We start from the raw sequence: 22,744 nt of genomic DNA, 5'->3' as shown, positions 1-22,744 counted from the left end.
CCAACCCCCCCTTTCCCTTCACTGCAGGTAAGTTCATAAGAGTTGTTAATACCAACCATGCCCTTTTTTTAAATACAATAAATTACCACCATTAATAACTTTTAAAAAACAGTTTAACTACAACACACTGCATCACACTAAACCAGCGATGAGTAGTGTAGTTGTAATAGAGATGGGATCACTCCATCACAATTCACTAGTATTTTTCCAGTCGTTCCTCTGAGTGTGCCTAAACCACTCTGGAAAAGTTATATATGCTTAGCTAGCAGCGTTTGGTATCCTGCACCTTGTGCCCAGTTTAATTTCAACTGCATTAACCAGTCCCGACCCAGCAAACTGGGGCCTTCCCACTTTACTACACTGAGTGGCAAATGTATCTCTTGTCCTTGGTATTTAACCAAAACACTAAAATGGACCCCAGTATTGGAACTTGTTCTCCTGTATAAGTGCGCAGAACCACGTCCGATGTGTTAACGCAGGTGTGCTATCCAAGGCCCATTTTCTGCGTATGGTAACTTCACTAATTATTGATACTGAAGCACCTGTGTCAGTCTCCATAGTGATTTCCTGGTCATTTAAAATAACCTCCACAGTTATCGGCTTTTCCCTCTGTTGTTGGCTTCTCACATTGAACATTGTGTACACTTCACTTTCCTCCTCTCCTCCCTCCTAGGTTGCTTCAGTGCATCTATATTTTTACTACTTCAGACTCTGGAAACATGGCCACGTTTTCTACAGGAGTAACATTCAGCATATTTAAAATTACAGACATCAGGTGGGTGTCTTCCCCCACATCTGTAACATGGCAGTTTTCGCTGGTGCTGTGAAGTACTTGTCTGTTTTCCGTACGAAATCGCATTAACGGTACCTGCGTTTTCCTGTATCCATTCCTTGCGCAATATCAAATGCTTTTTTATAATCCAATGTAGATTCTGACAGAAGTAATATGTATGCCATGTATGCTTTCATCATTAATTCCAACATACTAGTCTCCTCAATGGTAAAGTTAGATGAAAGGTAATCTATTTTTAAATAATGAATTTGAAGAATGTTTTAAGTTGTAAAATGTTTAATTGTGAAAAACAGCTATGGTTTACCATGCGATAGGTGGATTTTCCATGTCTCCTGACACGATAGTTAAGTCTAACATTATGTACAGTTTCTATAGCAGAACTGTATAGGCCTACTTACTAAAATATATTTGTGATCTGTTTTAGCTACAATTTGAGTTCTTAGGATTTAGCCTCTGTGGCAGCTCCATTAATTAACGTTTTCAATGCTTAACGGGCTATTTAGTTTCTTTTTGGGTTCGTGTGGAAAAAAGACGTCGATGACATTGTAAAGTTGCAGTGGACAGGCTTTGAAAAGCACACATATTAATAATGAGATTTATCTTTAACTTGACATTCATTAAATGCCGCTTCATTTAAGTGTTCTCTGCCATTATAATTGTAAAATATTGTTTAATGAAAACGAACAACCGCTAAGTTCAATACAATTTACAATCATGCGATACTACCCGTTGCCTCGGGCAAGTTAATACATTTAAAGGAGACGCAGGCCAGGACATAATCAACCTTTGTGGGACTTGCGAATCATACTTAAACAATCAATTTTATCGCTTTTTGTTGTGCTTATATTTTCTCCTACTCTTAACAAAAAGCAATAACATATCATTAGGTAAAGTATTCGAAAGTCCCTCAAAATGTAGGTCCTGGAAAGAAAAAAAAGTTGCCACTATAAAAAGAAAAAGCCCAAATCTCTATGTGATTATGTCTCCCCTTCATGTACAGTGATTGAATTGGATTTAACAAGTTAAATCCATAAGGGATCATAGCTTTCACATGGAATCACCTTCAGCAGGTGTTCCTAATGTTTTGTACATTCAGTGTATACATGTATATTATACTTAAAGCATATTTATGTGATCATATCATGTTCTGTGTACAATATTTTAAATATTTTAGTTTTGTTAGGAGTAAGTACATTTAAATAGTATTCTTAGATCTGTGTTGTTTTCAGATTTTTTTGTTTGTTATAGATTGAAGTGCATGGCTAGCAGAAAAATCAAACCACGTTCATATTGGACAATACATCGCCAATCGCAAGCCAGGGTTAGGAGGCAGTTGCAGACTATTGCAGATGAAGAAGAATTGTCGGCTACGCATAATCCAGCCAGAGAGAGTTCTGAAGGATATGTGGGCCTTGGCGAGGAATCTATAGATGTAGAGGATAGTAGGCCTAGTGCAGATGTTTTTGTGACTGATAAAGTTGAAGGGCATGCTGATGGGCATCTACCTTTTCAGAAGGAATTTGTAGCTTTAGAAGGGGAGGATTGTGGTTATGATGCAAGTGAAAATTGATGGGTTGCCTCTGTTTAAAAGTACGAACATACAGTTGTGGCCCATTCTGGGAATGATTACAAATTTCACCCAGCACGAGCCAGTTATTATTGGAATCTACTGTGGTAATCATTAACCAACTTCTGCCAAAATCTTCCTTGAGGACTTTGTGTCAGAGATTGCCAAGCTGGAACATGGCTTTGAATATGAAGGAAGGCAATTACACATATCATCAGTCATATGTGATGCACCTGCATGAGTAAGAAAAGTGTGTCCAAGAAGGTGTATATTCTATGAACAGAGTCACATTTCCAGAGACAGATGCCCAGCTAAGGACTGATACAGGATTTAATGAAATGAGAGACGAGGAACATCATCTTGGGCCTTCACCTTTTGAGGGTATTGCTCTTGGCATGGTTTCACAAATGCCTATTAATTACATGCATCTTGTGTGTTTAGGTGTTATGCGACGTTTGTTGACCTTGTGGCTCAAAGGACCATTGGTGTGTAGATTGTCTGGCTTTGATGTGAATAGATTGTCCCTTAGTCTTGTTGGTCTTTATCCCCATGTCCCAATGGAGTTTGCCAGGAAACCAAGATCTTTGAAAGAAATTGATCGCTGGAAAGCCACTGAATTTCGTCAGTTTCTGTGGTACACTGGCCCTGTTTTGTTGTCAGGCATTCTGCGAGAAGCAATTTACCAAAATGTTTTGCTATTTGTGGGAATTTACATATTATCAAGTCCAACTTTGATTTTAGAATACACAGACTACGCAAATGAGATCCTTGTTCTGTTCGTCAAACATTTTGGAACAGTTTATGGAAAGCAATTCTATTCATAACCTAGTACATTTAGCTGGTGATGTAAAATGTCATGGAATACTTGATTCTTTCAGTTCATTTAGATATTAAAATTTCCTGAAAAAAGTGAAATGACTAGTTAGAAAACCTGGATTTCCTCTGTCTCAAGTAGTGTGTAGACTTTCTGAAAAAGAAAATATAGAACCTAACCCTATAAACAAAAGTCATAGGGCTAAAAAAGAGCATATGGGATGGTCCACTCCCACCATTCTTTCATGGTGCCCGGCAGTACAAGGAAATATATGCTGAGTTCTTTAAAGTTGGATGCTGCCAATAGTTGTATTCTGGTAGGGGGGGAAATTGCACAAGTGAAAAATATTCTTGTACTATATGATGAAGTGTATGTGGCATTTTCAGTATTTGCACAACAGCAGTCATTATTTGACTACCCATTACAATCATCGGTTTTAGGCATATATTTAGTGGATGGTCTTTCACAAACAGTACACTGCTGCAAATTTGATGATATTGACGGGAAGTGTTTTCTTGTGCCTCATGGTAATCGGTTTGTTTGTGTGCCCCTCTTGCATAAGGATTTGTGATATGTATTACTGCATACATCCTTGTAAGATCCTTGCATAAGGTGTAGCTTTATTTCTTATGTAACAGTTTAAGCTTAAAGAGGCAGGAGTCTGTCTTTTCATAACAGACAAGGTAGAGTGAATAATGTGTTTACATAATTCGTCATGTACATGTTCTTGTTCTGAACTAGGTCTTCAAAATGTATCTTATTGTTGAGTTTACAGAAGAGAAAAACACTAGCATAGTTGCCAAGTCCTGGGTTGATGATGGAGTGGCATGGTGGCCTCCTTACCAAGGGCAGGCCTGTTTAAACCGCTGCATCAGGAATATGGAGGTGCCAGATTCTGAGCAAGGATGGAAGCAGTACGATGTCCATGTACTGTATGAAACTGATAATTTTTTTTCAAACATTATTTTCTGTTAATGTATCTACAGTATCTTGTGCATTAGATGTACAGTAATAGAAAAACAGATCTTTAATTTATTTTTATTTTTTGATTTATTTCCCTTTTTATTTATCTATTTATGATGATTTATTGATTGATTTTCGTATTTTATTGATTTATTTATTAGGAAATTATCTTCCATATACAACAGCATTATCAGGGTCATCAAAGGCAAATCCGTCAAAGATTTCTTAAGCAAAGAATGTCTTTCTTTAACATGTCCAATGATGAGGTTAAAAATTATTCAGGCTGGATATGAGCTGCAATATTTGACCTGTGTGAGGAGCTGAAGGGAGATCTGGAAAGCTGGACTAGATATCGTGTATCAGAATGTGACCCCAGGCACCCTCTCTCCTCTTCCTCTGACCCAGGAAACACTCCAGTCAGAGGTCACCCAGGGTCAGCACTCCCCAAACCCCCTGAAATGTACACAGCTCATCCCTCTCTCAGCACACACACATACACACATAGATACAGACACACACACACAGCAAGACTATGTCTCTAGATAGACCACAGAGTCGATTAAACAGCAGGTTTCCTACAGAGGTGTTCAATTGATCAGTTACTCACTGTAGACCCTGAGCTCCACCTGTCCAGTCAGAGTGGCACCTGCATTAGTTATAATGTTGACACCGTACGTCCCCGTGTCTCCCAGTGTCAGCTGTGTGATCTGCAGAGCGCCGGTGGATCTGTCCAAACTGACTCTGCCCTTGTACCCGTCACCGTATGTTGACCCTCCAGGAGCTGAAGTGATCACTAGTGGAGATGCATCACTGGTGCCATTCCTCCAGGTAATTAGCAGTAATGGTGTTGGTGGATTGACAGCGGTGTTGAGCCTCACGCTGCCTCCTACTGTCCCATTCACAGGGCCGGGGGGGAGGACAAGCTGCAGAGCACAGCACCCTGTGGGGGGGAGATTGTATATTTGTATTATTAGTAGTAATAGTAGTAGTAGTAGTAGTAGTAGTAGTAGTAGTAGTATATAATAATATTATTATTATTATTATTATTATTAATATAGTTTTATACAGTATACAGTACTGCAATTTGGTAAGCATTGACATTGCAGTATAGTAGTCACTGCCCAGCTAACCAAATAACGTTGTGGCAACATTGAAAGAAAACAAACACAGAACAAAGTGATGTTGCAGAACACAGAACAAAGCACAGAAGCTTGCAAACTCCAGGGGAATTTGGCCAAAATGTTCCAAAACAATGTTATGTACTGACAAATATAAATACATTGAAAATAAAAAATATTCATAAATGACAGGATAAAAACTTGTAATTATAATGAAAAAAAATCTAAATCACAATATACAGTATATATGAAAGCAAAATAAAAATTTGTATTGAATATGTGAGAATCCAGTGTCATGGTTTTCAGCCATCACCCGGTCTCTCCACTAGAGGCCGCTGTCTCCCTGTCTTTCCTTTCCCCCTCATTGTTCTCTTCTCACCTGTCATTCACCTTATTAACATTCTGGTCTCCCTTGTGCACTTCCTCTGTTTCCATTGGCTCTGCACCTTTCTTCCCAGTTCCTGCTCCCTGTCTTAAACCCCTCACTCGGGGCAAAGTCTCGTCAAGCACCGCATACGCCTCCGAGCCCTGTTTCCTCTCCTCTGACCATCACCAGTGACCTCGACCACGTCTTCACCCAGTCCTTGTTTGCCCGATCCCACGACCCCTGCCTGTCACCTCGACCACGACTCTGCCTTGCCTTTCTTGCCCTGATCCGCTGGTACCTGACCCACGCCTTCCCAATGATCCCGCTATCCAGCACTGCACCTGGGTCCTCTGTTCCCGAGCCCCCGAGGCACACGTGACATCCAGAGAGACAACCAGTAATACCTGCAGACACCTTTATTTTGCAACAATCAAAGAACATTGAATTCAGGTGGTCAGTGACATGTTTGTACATTTTTTATTTCTTTTTTTATATTTCTTAGCAAATTCCATTATCCAGGGTGATAATGAGTTACAATATATCACATATATATATCATTTTTACATTTTTACAATTACCCATTAATACAGCTGGGTTTTTACTGGCACAATCTAGGTACTGTACCTTGCTCAAGGGTATGACGGCAGTGCCCCCCACCTGGGATTGAACTCATGAACCTCCACTCTGTAGTACAGAGCCCCTTTTTATCCCTCCCCACTGGTGTATATTTCTCACGTTGTCTATGTCAGAACCAAGATACTCCCAAACTACAACCTCACACAACGTTGCCAGAACAAATGTGTCGGTGCAGCACTGTAATGCCCTAGTGTAGAGCAGGGGTGTGATTGTTTTAATCAGCACAGTGCAAATGTCATATACTTTAAATATGTGTCTATATTTATCCCCACTCTGCCCAGGACTCACCTCTGCACTAACTAATAACAGGGAAGAGGAACCGGTTACAACTCTGTATTGTAGCACTGTGCTGAATCTTCTCTCCATATGGACTGACACAGTCGCTGTTAACAGACGATGCTCTCGCCTCTCGCACAGGAAGCACTTCTGCTTCAGCAGGAGGCTCGCACTCCTCCAGATGTTTATCAAGACTGAATCTAATTTTTGAGTCTGATCTTATTTCTGAGCACAGAGAACTGTACACCTACCCAGATAATGGTTTCATTCTGGAAGCCTATTGTTTCTGTTAGGATTTTTAGTATGTTTTTCTTCCGCCAAAATCCAAAACTGTAAATGCCTCTAGAACACTAAAGGTTGCATGAAAACAAAAGATACTTGGCAGGGTTGTAGAGACATATGCTATCTCAATTGTGAAAACTATACATGCTGGTCACATGATGTAGCCACTATATTGTGTTTATCAGCAAAGCTATGTCATTCTAGTCAGTCAGTCATTCAGTCATTCAGTCAGTGGGACACAAGGTTTGGCGGCCATATGTTACATAATTTGTTGAAACTTCCAGTGACGACTTCTTCAGAACCGTAAGGCACACTGTACTCAAATTTACCATGCATGACTCTACCAAGTTTGTTAAAGGCAAAATGCTCCACTGAAAAGCATGGCTGATGTGGGCCAAACAAAAATAATGTATTCACCCCATCACACATATTACACATTTTCTGCACACTGGAATACAGTTCACTTATGAAACTTCACACATTGGTTAATGCTCATGCCATGAACCCACAATCAGAAATTGAAGATACTGGGATACATGCTTTAGCTGCCATATTGGATAATACATATCTGTGCATGAGTATATTAAAATGAATATTTATCTGAAACAACAGGGGTCAGTGTGCTCAAACTTTGCATATAACACACTGATACATCTGTCTATCAAATCTGAAAATGGCAAGTGACTGCATGCAAAAACATGCCTGCCACAAGCCAATGAATGTGCATGTATGTAAAATGTGCATATCTTCTACACATGATAATTTGACCCCAGAAAAAGCCATATTCAAAAACTCACCATAATTACTACAATTGTAACATTTTCTACAAAACCGTAAGGCCTAGAGTACTCACATTTTCAGTGAGTAACACTAGTATAGAGATCTGTCAAAGTCGATGGACCCGACAGGATACAAAACAGTACTCCAATCGAAATTGACAGCTTTAAATTTTGAGTCAAATACAAAGCAGAAAATCCCTATGTATACATATGGCGCCATCATGTGGCCATGTTTTGAAATTGCATTTAGCATCTTGCATAACAAGCATGAAAAATACACATATATCATAAAATTAATTGAAATACAACTGCAACCTACAAAACACAAGCATGCAGTCTGCCAATGTACATTGAAATCCACTAACACTGAAATACATACCTCAAATAGCACAATAATGTAAACTTCAAATGTGTATTATAACCTACTCCATTGACATTTAAATGCTTACATTCAAACGACAAATGCATACTAAAATCTGAAACCTACCAATGGAGCATGGAAGCCGAAAAGTGGCTTGCAACTTCTAGTTGTTATAATATTAATATGAACATGATTATTATTATTATTATTATTAACAACAACAACAATAACAACAATAACAACAATAATAATAATATAGGGTGTCAGCTGTGTGTATTGAGTGTCCGGTGAGGGTGTGGGTCGGTACCTGTGGTCAGCGCCAGGAGGAGCGCAGAGAGAGCCGCTGTCCTCTGCATGTCCGCGGAGCTCAGTGTGTCGAGGAGGAAGTGCTGAAAGTGAAGTGGTACAGTTTATAATAACTGTGTGTGGCGGGGGGCATAGAGCAAGTGAATGATTACACCCCCCTTCCCCCCCCCCACACACACACACACACACACACACACACAGTTATTATAAACTGTACCACTTACTTTCAGCACTTCCTCCTCGACACACTGAGCTCACACACATGGACTCACAGCAGAGCGGACTCTGGTGTTTCACCGCGGGGAGGCAGTGCACAGCCACGGTTAACGGCCAGCTGCACAAAGCACAGCAGTACTGCACAGCGTAACAACGCAAGAAACGTCCGTTTGTATTAATCTGCACAACATCGCTGTATTATGCCCTCCTTCTAGCAGGGTTATTAACCAGGACTTTAGTGACTAATAAACATCATTGTTGTGTTGTGGTTTGTGATGTCTGCAGTATGTTTTTAAAACTTGCTAGTTTGTACTTTCATTTTATTAGCCTGTTGCGCTGCTGTAAGAGGTGTGGTTACCGGGAAGGAGTGGAGTTTCGGGGAGGTGCGGTCAGTTTAGGGCTGTGGAGACTCCGGTATCAGAGTATCAGTCAGCCAGTTTATTTCGCTTGCCAGTTGGACAATTAGATTGTGATTCTCTGTTGAAAGGATCAGACGCAGCTATACGGGTCAGGATGCCCACACGGTGCCGCGGCTCGCTCGTCTTCCTCCTGCTGACGGCTACAGGTGAGATAGCGGATTTTCTTTCGGTACAGTGTGAGCTGCAGTCTGGAAACTGGACACTCAGTGAGAAAATGAACCAGGACAGAGGGAGGTGTGAGGACCAGGGCTGGGGGACACGTGTAGTGTATAGCACTGAGTAAATACAGCTGCGATGTCAGTGAGTGTGTAGCAGTGTCAGCAACTTTCATTCATTTTCATTCTATTATTATTATTATTATTATTATTATTATTATTATTATTATTATTATATACTACTACTACTACTACTACTATTACTACTAATAATACAAATATAACAATCTCCCCCCCACAGGGTGCTGTGCTCTGCAGCTTGTCCTCCCCCCCGGCCCTGTGAATGGGACAGTAGGAGGCAGCGTGAGGCTCAACACCGCTGTCAATCCACCAACACCATTACTGACAGTTACCTGGAGGAATGGCACCAGTGATGCATCTCCACTAGTGATCACTTCAGCTCCTGGAGGGTCAACATACGGTGACGGGTACAAGGGCAGAGTCAGTGTGGACAGATCCACCGGCGCTCTGCAGATCACACAGCTGACACTGGGAGACACGGGGACGTACGGTGTCAACATTATAACTAATGCAGGTGCCACTCTGACTGGACAGGTGGAGCTCAGGGTCTACAGTGAGTAACTGATCAATTGAACACCTCTGTAGGAAACCTGCTGTTTAATCGACTCTGTGGTCTATCTAGAGACATAGTCTTGCTGTGTGCGTGTGTCTGTATCTATGTGTGTATGTGTGTGTGCTGAGAGAGGGATGAGCTGTGTACATTTCAGGGGGTTTGGGGAGTGCTGACCCTGGGTGACCTCTGACTGGAGTGTTTCCTGGGTCAGAGGAAGAGGAGAGAGGGTGCCTGGGGTCACATTCTGGGCTCTATTCATCAAAGTGTCGGTTAAAAAAATGATGGACAGAATAAACGGTTTAAGAACTGTTTGTGATTCATCAGATGTGGATTTCGTCCTTCCCGACAATGCATGTCAAATAGCGACTGTTTTTAGCAATCCGACAAATCCTGAAAAGACCGACAGTTTCATAATTAGCATATCATTGCCTGTGCACGTAAGGGAAGCGGAGCGATTCATCAAATATTTCAGGTACATAACATACGAAATAGATACATAATTCGATTAAAAAAAAAACATTTCGATTTATTTCCCTTTTTTATTTATCTATTTGTTTATGCTGATTTATTGATTGATTTCGTATTTTATTGATTTATTTATTATGAAATTATCCTCCATATACAACAGCATTATCAGGGTCATCAAAGGCAAATCCGTCGAAGCATTTTTAAGTAAAGAATGTCTTTCCTTAACATGCACAATGATGAGGTTAAAAATGATTCAGGCTGGATATGAACCGCAATATTTGACCTGTGTGAGGAGCTGAATGGAGATCTGGAAAGCCGGACTACATATCGTGCGTGCCATACCAGCATTTGAATAAATAGCACTGGGAATTTAGGCTACTGGGTCGGTATAGAGACCGGGAGGGGATCAGCATGGTGAGACAGCCAATTATTATTATTATATATTTCTTAACAGACGTTCTTATCCAGGGCGACTTACAAAATATAATAGCATTACAAAAGTGCAATAATACAGTATTACAATTACAGATCAAAACATAATACATTTACAAGCTCATAATTACACACGTATATAGGACAAATATACAGTTATTACAAAATACAAGTCCTACATCCTAGATTGTAAAGGCTAATAAGTGCAGACAAGATGTCCTAGTTAAGAGCTAAGGGGAAGTGGGCAATCACCCATGCTTCAAGTGACAGGAGCTTTGAGGAGACAGAAGGCAATTGCATCACTTTCCAGAGAGCACAATAACGGCTGAACGAAAGGGAACTTTCTTAAAATTATATTGTTTCTATCAAGTCGTGTTTTTCTTGTACATTTATTTTGTTGGCTATTTTGTCCCATGTGTTATTTCTATATGACACAAGTTTCTTGTGTGTGCCAGATATTACTGTTTAGTTTTTAGTACTTAATTCACCAAAAGGTCTATGGTTTCATAATTTAATATGAATGTGTCGAGTTGTAGTTGGAAGTATGCACACCCTCTATTTGCAACAATGTTCAACATACTTAAAATACATGTTACTGTCATATATAGTTGAACAGAGAACAACTTACACTTCATTCAATGGTAAATTACTTTTGGAAAATAGTGTATGCATACTTGTTAAGACCACAACTGTACACAGGCACACCAGAGTTTCATATGGGAAAACATATGTTAGTTATCCCAGTGTTGTTTTTCTTCACATCGAAACAATTTAACCTTTATTTTAAACCTTATTCAAAGACAAGGATATAGTAATATAGTAAATGTGTAATATGTGTGGTTCAGTGAACACCAGCATTTAACCTTGCACATTGTTGCAAAAAACGCGTATTGTTCTACCTTGGAATGGGTTCATTCTTCACTATTGGTTAAATGCGTGCTTCGACTTTGCTCGCTTTTTGGATTGTGCTGTCTCGTAGGCGGTGCATAGGTTGTCCCTGTTTTAATTTATGCATGGAAATGGCTTTAGAATTGTCGCTATTTCGAACATGAAGTTTGATTAATCGTTCCTGAATACAGGAAAAGGTGTAAACAAGAACTTGTCGCAAATAAATCCTTATACAGTTATAAATATCGACACTTTGTATAATAGGTCCCACTATATGCAGAAAAATACAGTTCACTCCCAAATACATGAGTGAGTGTGTGTGTGTGTGTGTGTGTGTGTGTGTGTGTGTGAGTGTGCAGTTGTTTAAACCTAACTCCTTTAGTTTTCAAGTTTTAATCTGTGCTAGGTTCAGTCTCATAGATGCTCATTAAACTGTTACTTGTCTATCAATGGTGTCAGTTCAGAGTGTGTATAGGTGTATGTGTATGCAAATATGTGTGTATGTGTGACATTTGTCGCTGATTCAGCCCCAGAGCTCATAGATACATAATGAACACCTTAACAAATCTATTGGCTACATGTGCCTTGTTCTCTCAATCGCTTATCTTACAATCATTTGAGTTTCAGTGCTGTATAGATCACTGTATTCTCCCAGCTGTTTACAATCAGGAAAAGTTTCCCATGGGTACCATGCTGACTTCAGGGGAGAGTTTGATTCAGTGACACTGAGCTGAGCTGGAGAACAGACATGTTGGACAGAGGTGTCCGGGATCAGTCCTGAGAGCCACTGTCCGAAAGAGAGGACTGTATCAGTCCCAGCTGACTGATGTACCGAGTTAGGAAGTGTTTAAACTTTTGGCAGACGCTGTCTGGATTTCCTCTTGGTCAGAAGAGAAAAGACTGAATGTCCCAATTTTAATAATATTCAATTTAGTATCTGAAAATGTGTGATTGTGTAACTGAATCTGTCTGTGTGAATAAGAGTGCGTATCTATTTGAGTGATTATGAGTGTGCTTCTGTGTGTGTGTGTGTGTGTGTGTGTGTGTGTGTGTATGTGTGTGTCAGTGTGTTGAACTGCCCCAGTGTCTCCTCAGCCTGCAGTGCTCTGAGTTAGAGAGTGTTTCATGTTGTTTCCTGTGGGAATCGTCTCCAGTGAGAAAAGCTGGGCGGCACTCGGCCCCTGCAGCTCATCTCTGGGTCTCTGTGTCAGGGGCTTTGTGTGCAGCGGCTAAGGGCAGCCAAGATCCTGAAGTGGCATGGTCTTATTCGGATTCAAGGCCTCACCCTGACAGTGAATACACCATAGCAGTTTAAATTGGCTACGTCACCCCAAAGAAACACCAAACTCCCAAGCAAAGCACTGACCTGTAGATAAGTGTCATATTGATGTTTTTTCTGAAGTTGAGGAAAAACAGAAACATAAACTCCCCAAAAATCTTTTAAAATCCATTAGGATATTTGTACCGCATTTCTAACCTATTGCTGGCCATTCAGGGGTCAGTCTCTCTTCCCGTACCTGTGCTGTGCAGGTATGTCTGTGGCACAGTCTTCTCAGGCTGGTGGTCACAGCTTCCCCAGTGTGGATGCCTGCCCCTACTACCCCTGCCCCCATTCCTTCATATTGTAAGAAGACACACAGGTGGCTTTGCCTAAGTTTAGAGAGTGTAAAACACATGTACAGATTAATAGAGATAAAATACAAAAAGCCAAAGGGAACATATAGCATCACAACAGCTAAATTGCAAATCAAAGTAATACATTAAAAATAAATTAGATATTAAAGAAATACAAATACTCACTTGTACATACTTCTCTGTAAGTGTGACACTACAGTTTATAATGCAGCACTGGTGCCAGTGCACAGGTTCCCTCCATGCTGTTCTCAGGCTGTGGCAGGCAGCCCCACACTGGGCCGCCGGGGGGGCTATGCACCCCTCTCCCAGCAGAACAGACACTTGATCCTGGTCTGTCATGTGAAGAAACTGGGGGAGGGAGCTGCTTATACTTTCTGTGCATTCAGTCCTGGTTTAATAGGGAATACATTTCTTTCTACCTTCTGCCCCTCTCTCTCTCTCAAACTTTCACAATACGATAATTTTCTCATATTATTGTGAACTACAGAGGTGGGAGACAGTGTTGACCCCTGTGTGACCTCTCTCAACCCTGGCTGGCTGCAGTGCTGCATGGGTCAGATGGGAAAGGGCAGCTGGGGGTCACAGCTACCTCAGCACTGCACACAGTGTGGATGCCTCACCCTGCCCCCTCTGTCCTCTCTGTCTCCCGTCCCCAGACCCGCCCTCCAATGTTTCAGTGCGGGCCAACCAGACCGACCCAGTGGAGTTCGTCACCGTGGCGCTGCAGTGCATTGCCTCGGGCTTGGACCTCCAGTATCGCTGGCTCAATGGCAGCTCCGAGGTCGGGACTGGACCACAGACCCAGTTGACCAATGGCAGCCAGACCCTGATCATCACCACTGTCCAACGGGACGACCGGGGGCCCTGGTTCTGCTCGGTCAGCAACCCAGTGGGCAACACCGCCAGCCTGGGCTACAACCTCACTGTGAGCTGTGAGTGAGTCCACAGTCCCCCATCCCCTCGCAGTTCTATCTGCAAGAGCTCAGTCTCCCAGTCCTGCCACTTGCCTTCCACACTGACTGTCTGTCTGTCCGTCCCAGTGGCATAGCATGGGGGGGGCAGAGGGGGGGGAACTGGAATCCTTAATCAGAAACTTTTTGATCCAGTCAGGAATCTGGGAGTCCAGATGTAAAACATTCACCCCCCTTCTTAGCTGGAATCACTACAGTTAACATTCACAATTTCTCTTACCCTTGCCCCCATCAAAAAAAGTCACCCTATGCCACTGGGCTGTCCCCCCTGCCCCTGAGGCAGGGAGCTGTGGAGGACCTGACAGACACTGTGTTACAGCCCCCCACTATGTGTCTCTCCTCTGTCCAAAGCCCATCCTGTGTGCTTCCTGTCCTCTCTACACTCTGAGCCATTTGCATCCAAGATTCCCACTTCCAGGGGCCTGTGCTGCACCCAGGCTGAGCTCTGTCTGTCCTTCTGTCTCTCCATCTGTCCCTCTGGTGTCCTTTGCAGCACCCCCATATTTCTGAAGGAGGCCGATGCAAGCTTTAGTTCACTTCAGACATTTTCCACCAGCATCTCTCGATCTGTCCTTTTATTTAAGGAAACTGATGGAGCTGCGTTAAGAGCCCAGGAAGGGGGGCTGTGCCCTTTTGGATTTATTGCATTCGTTCTTCATTTGCATTTTCCCTCCCTCTACCTCTCTCTCCTTCCCTGTCTATCTCTGTCACTACCTCCATCTGCTCCCTCTCTCTTTCCCTCTTTGTCTCTGTCTCCCCCCTCCTACAGTTATCCATGACACCAGTACAGATGGGGTGTAGTCTGGAGCAGGCAGGTCTTGTTCATGCATTGTGTGCAAGCTGGCATCAGTGTGGTACTGCGCCTCTCATCAGTAAGCATCTGACGGGAGGGATGTTTTGTTTGGGCATGACCCTGGTCTGATAAGCGCTCTCTCTCGCCCCGCTCTGTCAACACTCAGGGGAGAAAGTCAGCTGTGCCCCTGGGGTAATGGGCACTCACTGTGTGTGCAGGAGGGGAGGTTGCCAGCCTGGCATGACAATCGACATTCGGTAGGCCTGTTTGGACTCGAGCAACAGCTCAGATTCCTCTTAGCCTTATATCATAATAATAATAATAATAATAATAATAATAATAATAATAATTACATTACTGGTCAAAAGTTTTAGAACAGCTACATTTTTCCAGTTTTTATTGAAATTACACAGATTAATGTCTCAATGTACTCTGAATTAAAGCATAGAACAATGTGGCAACCCCTTAAGCTGATAAACCCCTCTGTTACACTTAAAAGGACACCAAATCCATGTGCTTCTCTTCAATCCCATGTGTACCCATGTGTTGTTTGCCAAGTGTTTTAGTATCCCATGACAGCTGAGACTCTCAGCTTTCTAACGATGTGAAGCATTCCCTGCATTCTCCGCATTCTGAAATGGGGGGGTGGGGGGATACAAAATCTCAGAAAATATTGACAATGATGACATGTTTTGGAACCAGACAGCACTACTGGACTATCCATGTTTTGGTAACACAATACTCGCCCGCAGAGAGCTCGAAATGTCAAGATGGAAAACTCTGTTTACAGTGTACTAATACACAACAATTTTACATAATTGGATCTGAACTTCTCTGTGTTTGATAGAACATCAAATAATATATACTGGATTAATCATTAGGTTATTCTGTACAAAATAAGGTTAATTGCAAAGAATTTGAAATATCGGATCGAAATTTTAATTTATCCCCCTGACTCTGAATGACGGCAGGTGACACGGAAACTGTAAATCTATGCACAAGAGTTACGCATAACACTTAACATGTCAAGTACATGTTAACAAATGCATAATTACACTGTTCTTTTGAGAAACTAACATGTAGTTAATAAGTACAATGTTAATAACAACATACTATGTTAATAAACTGTAATTTGGGAGACACTGTAAAGTGTAAAGACGCCTCAACTTGCTTTACATCAATGACAAGGAATTGCCAGTGATGAAACAAACTCATTTTGCTTAGTCGGTCTTTTTAAAAACGTATATAATAGAGTATCTCTTAAACAGTCTCCAGCAGGGCCTCTCCCTCTATGCTCCTCTGGCAGGAGATGGACAGAGCTGCATCAAAGGCTTTCACCGGATTGCATCCCATATCAACACATCCCATTGACCGCAGTGTCACACGATCAGCCCACCTCTGCTGCTGCTCCTGACTGGCCCACCCCGTGCTCCCCGTCTCTGTGAAATGTTCTGGAGAGCACTCTTGTTGGTGTGGAGCTCTTTATCAAACACCGATTGGTTGGTTAATCTATTCGTAACTCCTGTATGAAGAGCCGTTGGCATCCCCTTCCCCCCTCCTTCCCCTCTTTTCCATCTCTCTTGCCTATTCCCCGGCTGCTTCCTGACACCCAGCAAGCTGCACTCACCTCTCATTCAACACACCTGTCTGTTCCTAGATGGCCCAGAACAACTCTCTCTCACGGTCCACCCCCTCCTGCCTCCTTCTCTCCTGGAGGGTACATACCCAGCGGGCTCAGACCTCACCCTGTCCTGTTTGGCACAGTCCAGCCCCCCGGCGCTGTATCGCTGGGCCGTTAATGGAACCATGACTGACCATATGGGCCCAGAACTCAGGCTGCCCAGGGTCCAAGCACCCCAAAGTGGGAATTACACTTGCTGGGCCAGTAACAGCCGCACTGGAAGAACTGAGGCTGTGAGCACTGAGCTGACTGTGCTGGGTGAGTCAGTGCAGAATGACTGTGTGTGCATGTTCATGAGCATTTGCTTGTGCATGTGGGTGCATCAGTGAGTGGGGGTATAGGGATGTGTTTGTGTGTGTGTATGGGTCTGTGTATTTATACTTTGTGTATGCAGCCCATTCATCTGTCTGGCTGTGTGTGTGCCTGTATATACGTTTGTGTGTGTGTGACTGTATCTATGTGCAGTCAGTCAGATGGTCTCTCTGTGCTGACTGGTGAATCTTCACAGAGCTGATTACCAGCGTCACAGTGCTCCCTGCTGGAGGGGAGGTGCCAATGGTGGGTGGGAACCTAACTCTGCAGTGCCAGGCCGACGCCCCTGTGGAGTCCAGACAGTGGAGCAGAGTCAATCAGCCCCTCCCACTTAACGCCTCGCTCTCCAAAGACAACAGCACCCTAAGCCTCGCCCTCCTGAGCCCCTCTGATACTGGAGACTATGAGTGCAGGGCCACCAACCCAGTGAGCACAGGGACTGGGACTTACGGCCTGACTTTCGACAGTAAGAGATGACTGTGGAGATGACTGTGTCTCTGTCTGTCTGTCTGTCTGTCTGTCTGTCTGTCTGTCTGTCTGCTGTAAGAGCTGACTGTGTCTGTGTGAATAATTGTTATTTTTAAGAGTATGATTCTGAAAACACACCAAATACAAATTCAAATTGAGCTAAATTGTCATGACAAGTTCATATAAGTGTTGCCAAAGCATTTAGATCCAGTCAGTGGCATATGTTTAGTTTTAGATTTGGGGCGGACATGCATCTGTAGTCCTCCACAGACCGGGGGGAGGTGGGTTGTTTGTTGTCTAGTGGGGTGGGGGTGGCTGTAGAGGAGGGAGTGGAGTTGTTGAATCGAGGGGTATCGATTTGCATATCGAGTGGGTATTAGAATTTTAAGCAGGAGGGGTAACGTGTCAATATTCTTTTGAAGCGTGGGAGATACTGTCAATATTGTGGGACCTACACCCATGGAGCTGGGCATAAATTATTGGGGGGAGGAATTCTCTCAATATTGGGTGGGGTGTATCCTCCCGTCCTCCTCTAAACCTATGCCTATGGATACAGTACAGGGAAGTTACAAAATAAAACAAAAATTTTCAAGAGGTTTACAGATTTTACAGGTGAGAGATTGCCCCGAGCTGCCCTGCACCTCCCTGGACCCTGGGGGATTATAAATTCCTGGGCGGAACACCTGACCTGCTGTTCCCTTTGTTACCTTTTGTTCAAGAAAACAGGAAGCTCCAGCTGTGCTGGAAGGACTCTGAGTTGCTGTGTTTTAGGTGCAGTCAGTGTTTCAGTGCTCTCCTCTGCACTGCACCGTCCAGCAGAGACCCCAGCTCGGCTTGACACACAGTTTTGGAAGGGCTCCTGTGGAGCTTCTGCACCTTCCTACAGAACTTGGCATGCAGGGCTTCTGTGGAGCTCCTCTCCCATTTGTCAAAGTCTGCACTGAGAGCAGCCCTTTCTCTCTTTCTATGAATTACAGGTGGGCTGTACAGTGCTAACATCACAAGCCCAGACACAGTGAACACCAGCACAGCTGTGAAACTGGGCTGCTTTGCCCAGTCTGTGCCCCCTACAACCTTCACCTGGAGCCTCAGAGGCTCAATCATCTCTACCACCCCCAGTACACCATACACAGCACCTCCTCTGGGGACCAAGGGAACTACCCTCAACCCCAAGACTAACAGGACTGTGTCTTTAGTGCATTAGCTGAGGGTGATAGATGAGGGAATATGAGTGTGTGTGTCAGAAAGAGAGTGAGAGAGTTCATGACTGTGTCTCTGTGTGTCCCTGCTGTCCTGTGCTGAGACTGTCCCTCTGTGTTTCTCTCTGCAGGGGGGGATCTCTCTGAGTCTCTGAGTGGGGGGGCAATTGCAGGCATTGTGATTGCCTGTTTTGTGGTAATGGCAGTGCTCACAGCAGCTGTGTATTATATGGTAAAGAAAAAGGGGTGAGTGTTCCAGGTTACTAATGGAGGAGTGAGTGTGTTTGTGTGTGTATGTATGTGTGTCTGTGTATGTCCCTATCATGTTCTCTCCTGTGCTGTCAGTATAGCGCAGGCAGACATTGATCAGAAGAGCTGGTCACAGTTTCTGTCTGTCACTATGCACCAAAAAGAAAATACAGAAGTTGGCTATTTTTCTTATATATGTTGCTCTTGACATTTTCTGTTACTGTGTCTCAATCTTTGTGGATGTGCCTGATTAGCTGCCCCTGAGTTTCACAAGCAGACAGGCACTGTGTGATGAGCTGAGTTCCATCCAGCCCCCAGGGAGGGAAGGAAGTCGGTGACTGAGTGTGGTGTGGCTTTGTTGTTCTGAGTGAGATGTGGGTTTGTGTTGCTGCATGTGGTGGGTGTTATGTTGCTGCATGTTGTACACACATGTAAGGGTTGGGTGTGAGGGGGGACAGTGCAAAGGGGCACCACCAACAGTCAGTGGAAGACACACTCTCGGCACACTGTGCAGTGTGCTGTGCGATGCAGAGTGCACTCTCTCCCTGCCCACACCACACAGTAGCACACACTAACTGTATCACTCCGTACCATAGTTACATTACCACACAGTGACTGTATCACTCAGTACCATAGTCACATTACCACAGAGAACCACACAGTCACAGTAGCACACTGTACTACACAGTATCGCACAGTACCACAAAATGACAATATCAGTCTCCACAGCGCTGGGCAGAGCAGGAGGAAACGCTGCCAGCTTGCCTGCAGAGCCATGTGAATGCACTGGCACAAAGCAGGCCGCTGATATGCACTAGTAATGCAAATGGAAGGCAGGCTCCACCCCCACACTCTGAGTGTGTTCTTTATCTATCCAGAGGCCTTTGCTTCTCCTCAGTGTGTTGAATCAAACTCCAGGTATTTATGGTGCACTTTGTGGTTATAAAGGAGTGTGGAGATCATATCAGAAGGCCATAGTGGCAGGGAGATGGAGAGAGAGTGAGACAGAGGGAAAGAAAACGGGGAGAATGGGAGACACACTAGCACATTGGCACACTGTAGCAGCAGCAGACCCCCCGCAGTTCTGCTCCTAGACTGACGGCTATGTCACTTCTGTCTTGGTACAGGATGCCCCTCAGTCCCAGCAGAGCTCACTGCAGTAAGTATGAGCTGTATAATAGTTTGACTTTTCCATGTCAATCTTGGTCCCCCCTAAAAACAAATCAACTGGAATACTCCCCATGGCGATTTGACACGGATGTTTGAGGAGTCTTGCAGAGGGGTACAGAAAGACTAGGTGATCTTGACCTTGGCAGATGTACTTAAATATCTCTTATCTCCTTCAGTATGTTGTAGCTGCCGTAGCATTGCACCATGGTCCGAGCTTGCTGCTGCTGTACTGTACGTGTGACAAATGTCCAGGTCACTGTGTGCATGCATCCTGCTTTGGCTGCTTCTGTGTGTGATGGCCAAACAAAAAAAGCACACAGTTTTCAGTTGTTTCCAAATTAACACACATTAACACTAACGGGAGCATTATCCCTGCCCCACCCAGTACACCCTCCTTAAGCCCCCCCACTCCCACATGAGACCCACACCCCCTACCCCTTCCACTCTCTATGTAGCTGTTACAGCAATTGCTACAGTTAAGAGACCAATTTCTCTTCCCTCAAAACCCACCCCTCTGGGAAAAAAGTCATGCTCCACTATTGACCCTGCTGTGCTGACAAATTGGTAACAGAACTGAGATTAATTACTTAATTGGATTCTGATTGGATTAACTAATATTTAATGTTCACCACGGCTTCAATCAGGTCCAATCAGATCAAATTAAATAGATCAGATTGCAGTCTGGTGGCTGGTTTGTGCTGTTGTTGTGTAGGGGTGGGGGTTCTGGTTTGTGATGATATTTGTCTGATTTTTATTATTTGTTTAATTAACCCCCCACACACACAATCCCCCCCTCCCCCCAATCCTTACAATTATGTGACAAAAATGACTGTGTGAGATGAGACACTGCACAGTGTTTGATGGCAACAGCAACCATGCAGGCCTGTGTGTGTGTGTGTGTCTGTGTGTGTATGGTAATGCACTGTGGCAGTTAATCCTGTGCCCTGAGTGTCAGAGCCTCCTGCACCCCTCAATTGACACTGCCTGTGTCTCCCTCTCCCTCTCCCTGTGTTGTAGGTCAAACTAACGCTGGAAATGAGGTAAGCTACTTTTTCACTGTTACAGTACACTAGACTACAGTACAATACAGTACAGTATACTACAATACAATACAGGATACTATACTAGACTACAGGACACTATACTAAATTACAGTACAATACAATAGACTACACAACAAATCAGTACAGCACATTATACCTTAATTAATCAAAGCTAAGCTGCAGAACACGACATACTGCCACTACTGCTGCTACTACTATTACTACTGCTCACTACTTCTACTACTTCTATCACTAATAACAATCAAAATATGTCAGATAAATCTCTCTCTCTCTCTCTCTCCAGGACAGCCTGCACTACGCTGACCCCACGATCATTAAGAACGCAAACCAGAGGGGGGGGGTGCAGCTGGAGCCCACCACCACCGAGTACACCACCATCCGCACCGCAGGCAGCACCCCACCCGGACAGCTATCCACGGTGTATGCAGAGGTGGGCAGACCCAGCACCAAGTCCATCACCATCATCTCCCCCAACTCGAATGGGAAGTAGTGCGAGGCAGTGAGTGTGCGATGCAGTGTGTGTGCAATGCAGGGTGTATGTGAAACAGTGTATGTGTGATGCCTACAAGATGATACAGTTGCGTGTCAGGTGTGGGTCCAGTGAGGGACCTGTGCTTCATGCAGACAATGCTATGGGGCGAACAGCAGAAAACATGTCTGGTTCTGTATGGCTCCATAGGTTGTGTGGTGATGCGTTCATGCAACCATCTCTCTCTCCATCTCACATGGGAACCAAAGCCAAAACTTCGCTGCAATAACTGCTCTTTATTTCACTTGCTTTTGTCTTCTGAATGTCACGTAAACAGGGCACTGTTATTGTTACACAGACAAGCCAAGACCCCTTTTTGTCCTGATGGGCTTGCCGTAATTTTATTTATCCCACAGGAATGACACATGAATACACACTCTCTCTCTCACACACACACACGGGGAACTGAAAGAAAAAATCTCATCAGGAAACAGTGGCCTTGTGTTTTTAGTCAGTGTTTTATGCTCTATTTAATATGGTGGTAGCTGGTACTGTTTTTACTTGCTTTTCCCCATCACAGCCTGAGACTAACTCTGCAAGGCAAGCCTCTGTGGACAGGGATTTTCTGTGCCATGTGGCTGTTTGTATACCAGCCTGTCACTTTGTCACCACTGCAGAAAGTAGCCTTAGATTGTTTTATTGACCTGTGATTATGAATGTCGATGACCTCTCCCATATGGCAATCAGTCATTCCTTATCTTGTAACCTTTAGACTTAAGTTGTACTGTAAGTGAATTACTGGTAATCAGAACAAGCTGTAAGGGACTTTCCACTGTACCTTACTCCCATCCCAATGCCGGCCTGTACTGCTCTTGCCCCAGTTTTTGGAAGTACCAAGAATGTCCCACACACACAGCCTATCTATTAGATTGCGGTGCGTCCGATAACAGTTTTCAGTGCAGACAGAATTATTGAATGAAGAAAGAAAGAAAAAGAAAGACATTTCATAACCTAGAGAAGCTCAAACGTCTTCTCCTTCTCCTCCTTCTCCTTTGTCTTAATTTACTGTTCCTCATATCTGTTCCTTTACTTTATCTTGCTGAAAAAGAATGTCCCACAATCTTCATCTGTCATCAGGTACTTGGTACTTCAGATTTTTATATACGTGTAGATGTGTGTGTATATGTAACTCCTCATGCTGTATCAGACTGTTATTTTTGTATGGTGATTAACTCATGAAAATAAACAAGTGATGACAA

At 43.5% G+C, this 22,744-nt stretch overlaps 2 protein-coding genes across 10 annotated transcripts in view; one reads left to right on the top strand and one right to left on the bottom strand.

Annotated features, from left to right (window-relative positions):
- LOC136764990 (carcinoembryonic antigen-related cell adhesion molecule 1) overlaps positions 1–8,557 on the bottom strand; it is a 25,591-nt gene extending 17,034 nt beyond the window's left edge. For 4 of the 5 annotated variants that reach the window (XR_010821283.1, XM_066719413.1, XM_066719411.1 and 1 more), the window contains exons 1-3: positions 8,487–8,557; positions 8,264–8,345; positions 4,745–5,077 (exon numbers count right to left, since the gene is read on the bottom strand). Coding sequence is in view for 4 of the 5 variants with exons in the window: in XM_066719413.1 (XP_066575510.1) it covers positions 4,745–5,077; positions 8,264–8,312 (382 nt within the window). In the remaining variant the exon portion in view is untranslated. Of the gene's footprint in view, positions 1–4,744; positions 5,078–8,263; positions 8,416–8,486 lie in introns of those variants that run through there. The other variant, XM_066719412.1, reaches the window with a different exon arrangement.
- LOC136764989 (carcinoembryonic antigen-related cell adhesion molecule 1) lies at positions 8,526–22,744 on the top strand. Of its 5 annotated transcripts, XM_066719406.1 has the most exons (10): positions 8,526–8,642; positions 8,966–9,043; positions 9,354–9,686; positions 13,766–14,041; positions 16,531–16,812; positions 17,063–17,332; positions 18,665–18,779; positions 19,910–19,941; positions 20,970–20,992; positions 21,300–22,744. In XM_066719406.1, exons 2-10 carry the CDS (start codon positions 8,992–8,994, stop codon positions 21,504–21,506), a joined length of 1,590 nt encoding a protein of 529 aa, XP_066575503.1. In that variant the 5' UTR covers positions 8,526–8,642; positions 8,966–8,991; the 3' UTR covers positions 21,507–22,744. The 5 variants fall into 5 exon arrangements, with proteins under 5 accessions (XP_066575503.1, XP_066575507.1, XP_066575506.1 ...); XM_066719405.1 differs by lacking the exon at positions 8,526–8,642 and having other exon boundaries at positions 8,668–9,043; XM_066719410.1 differs by lacking the exons at positions 8,526–8,642; positions 19,910–19,941 and having other exon boundaries at positions 8,665–9,043; positions 21,300–21,418.

The sequence above is a fragment of the Amia ocellicauda genome, chromosome 12 (assembly GCF_036373705.1).
Source record: "Amia ocellicauda isolate fAmiCal2 chromosome 12, fAmiCal2.hap1, whole genome shotgun sequence".
NCBI classification, from domain to species: domain Eukaryota; kingdom Metazoa; phylum Chordata; class Actinopteri; order Amiiformes; family Amiidae; genus Amia; species Amia ocellicauda.
Note: the sequence above shows the minus strand (reverse complement) of the source record. Positions and strands in the feature narration are given on the sequence as shown.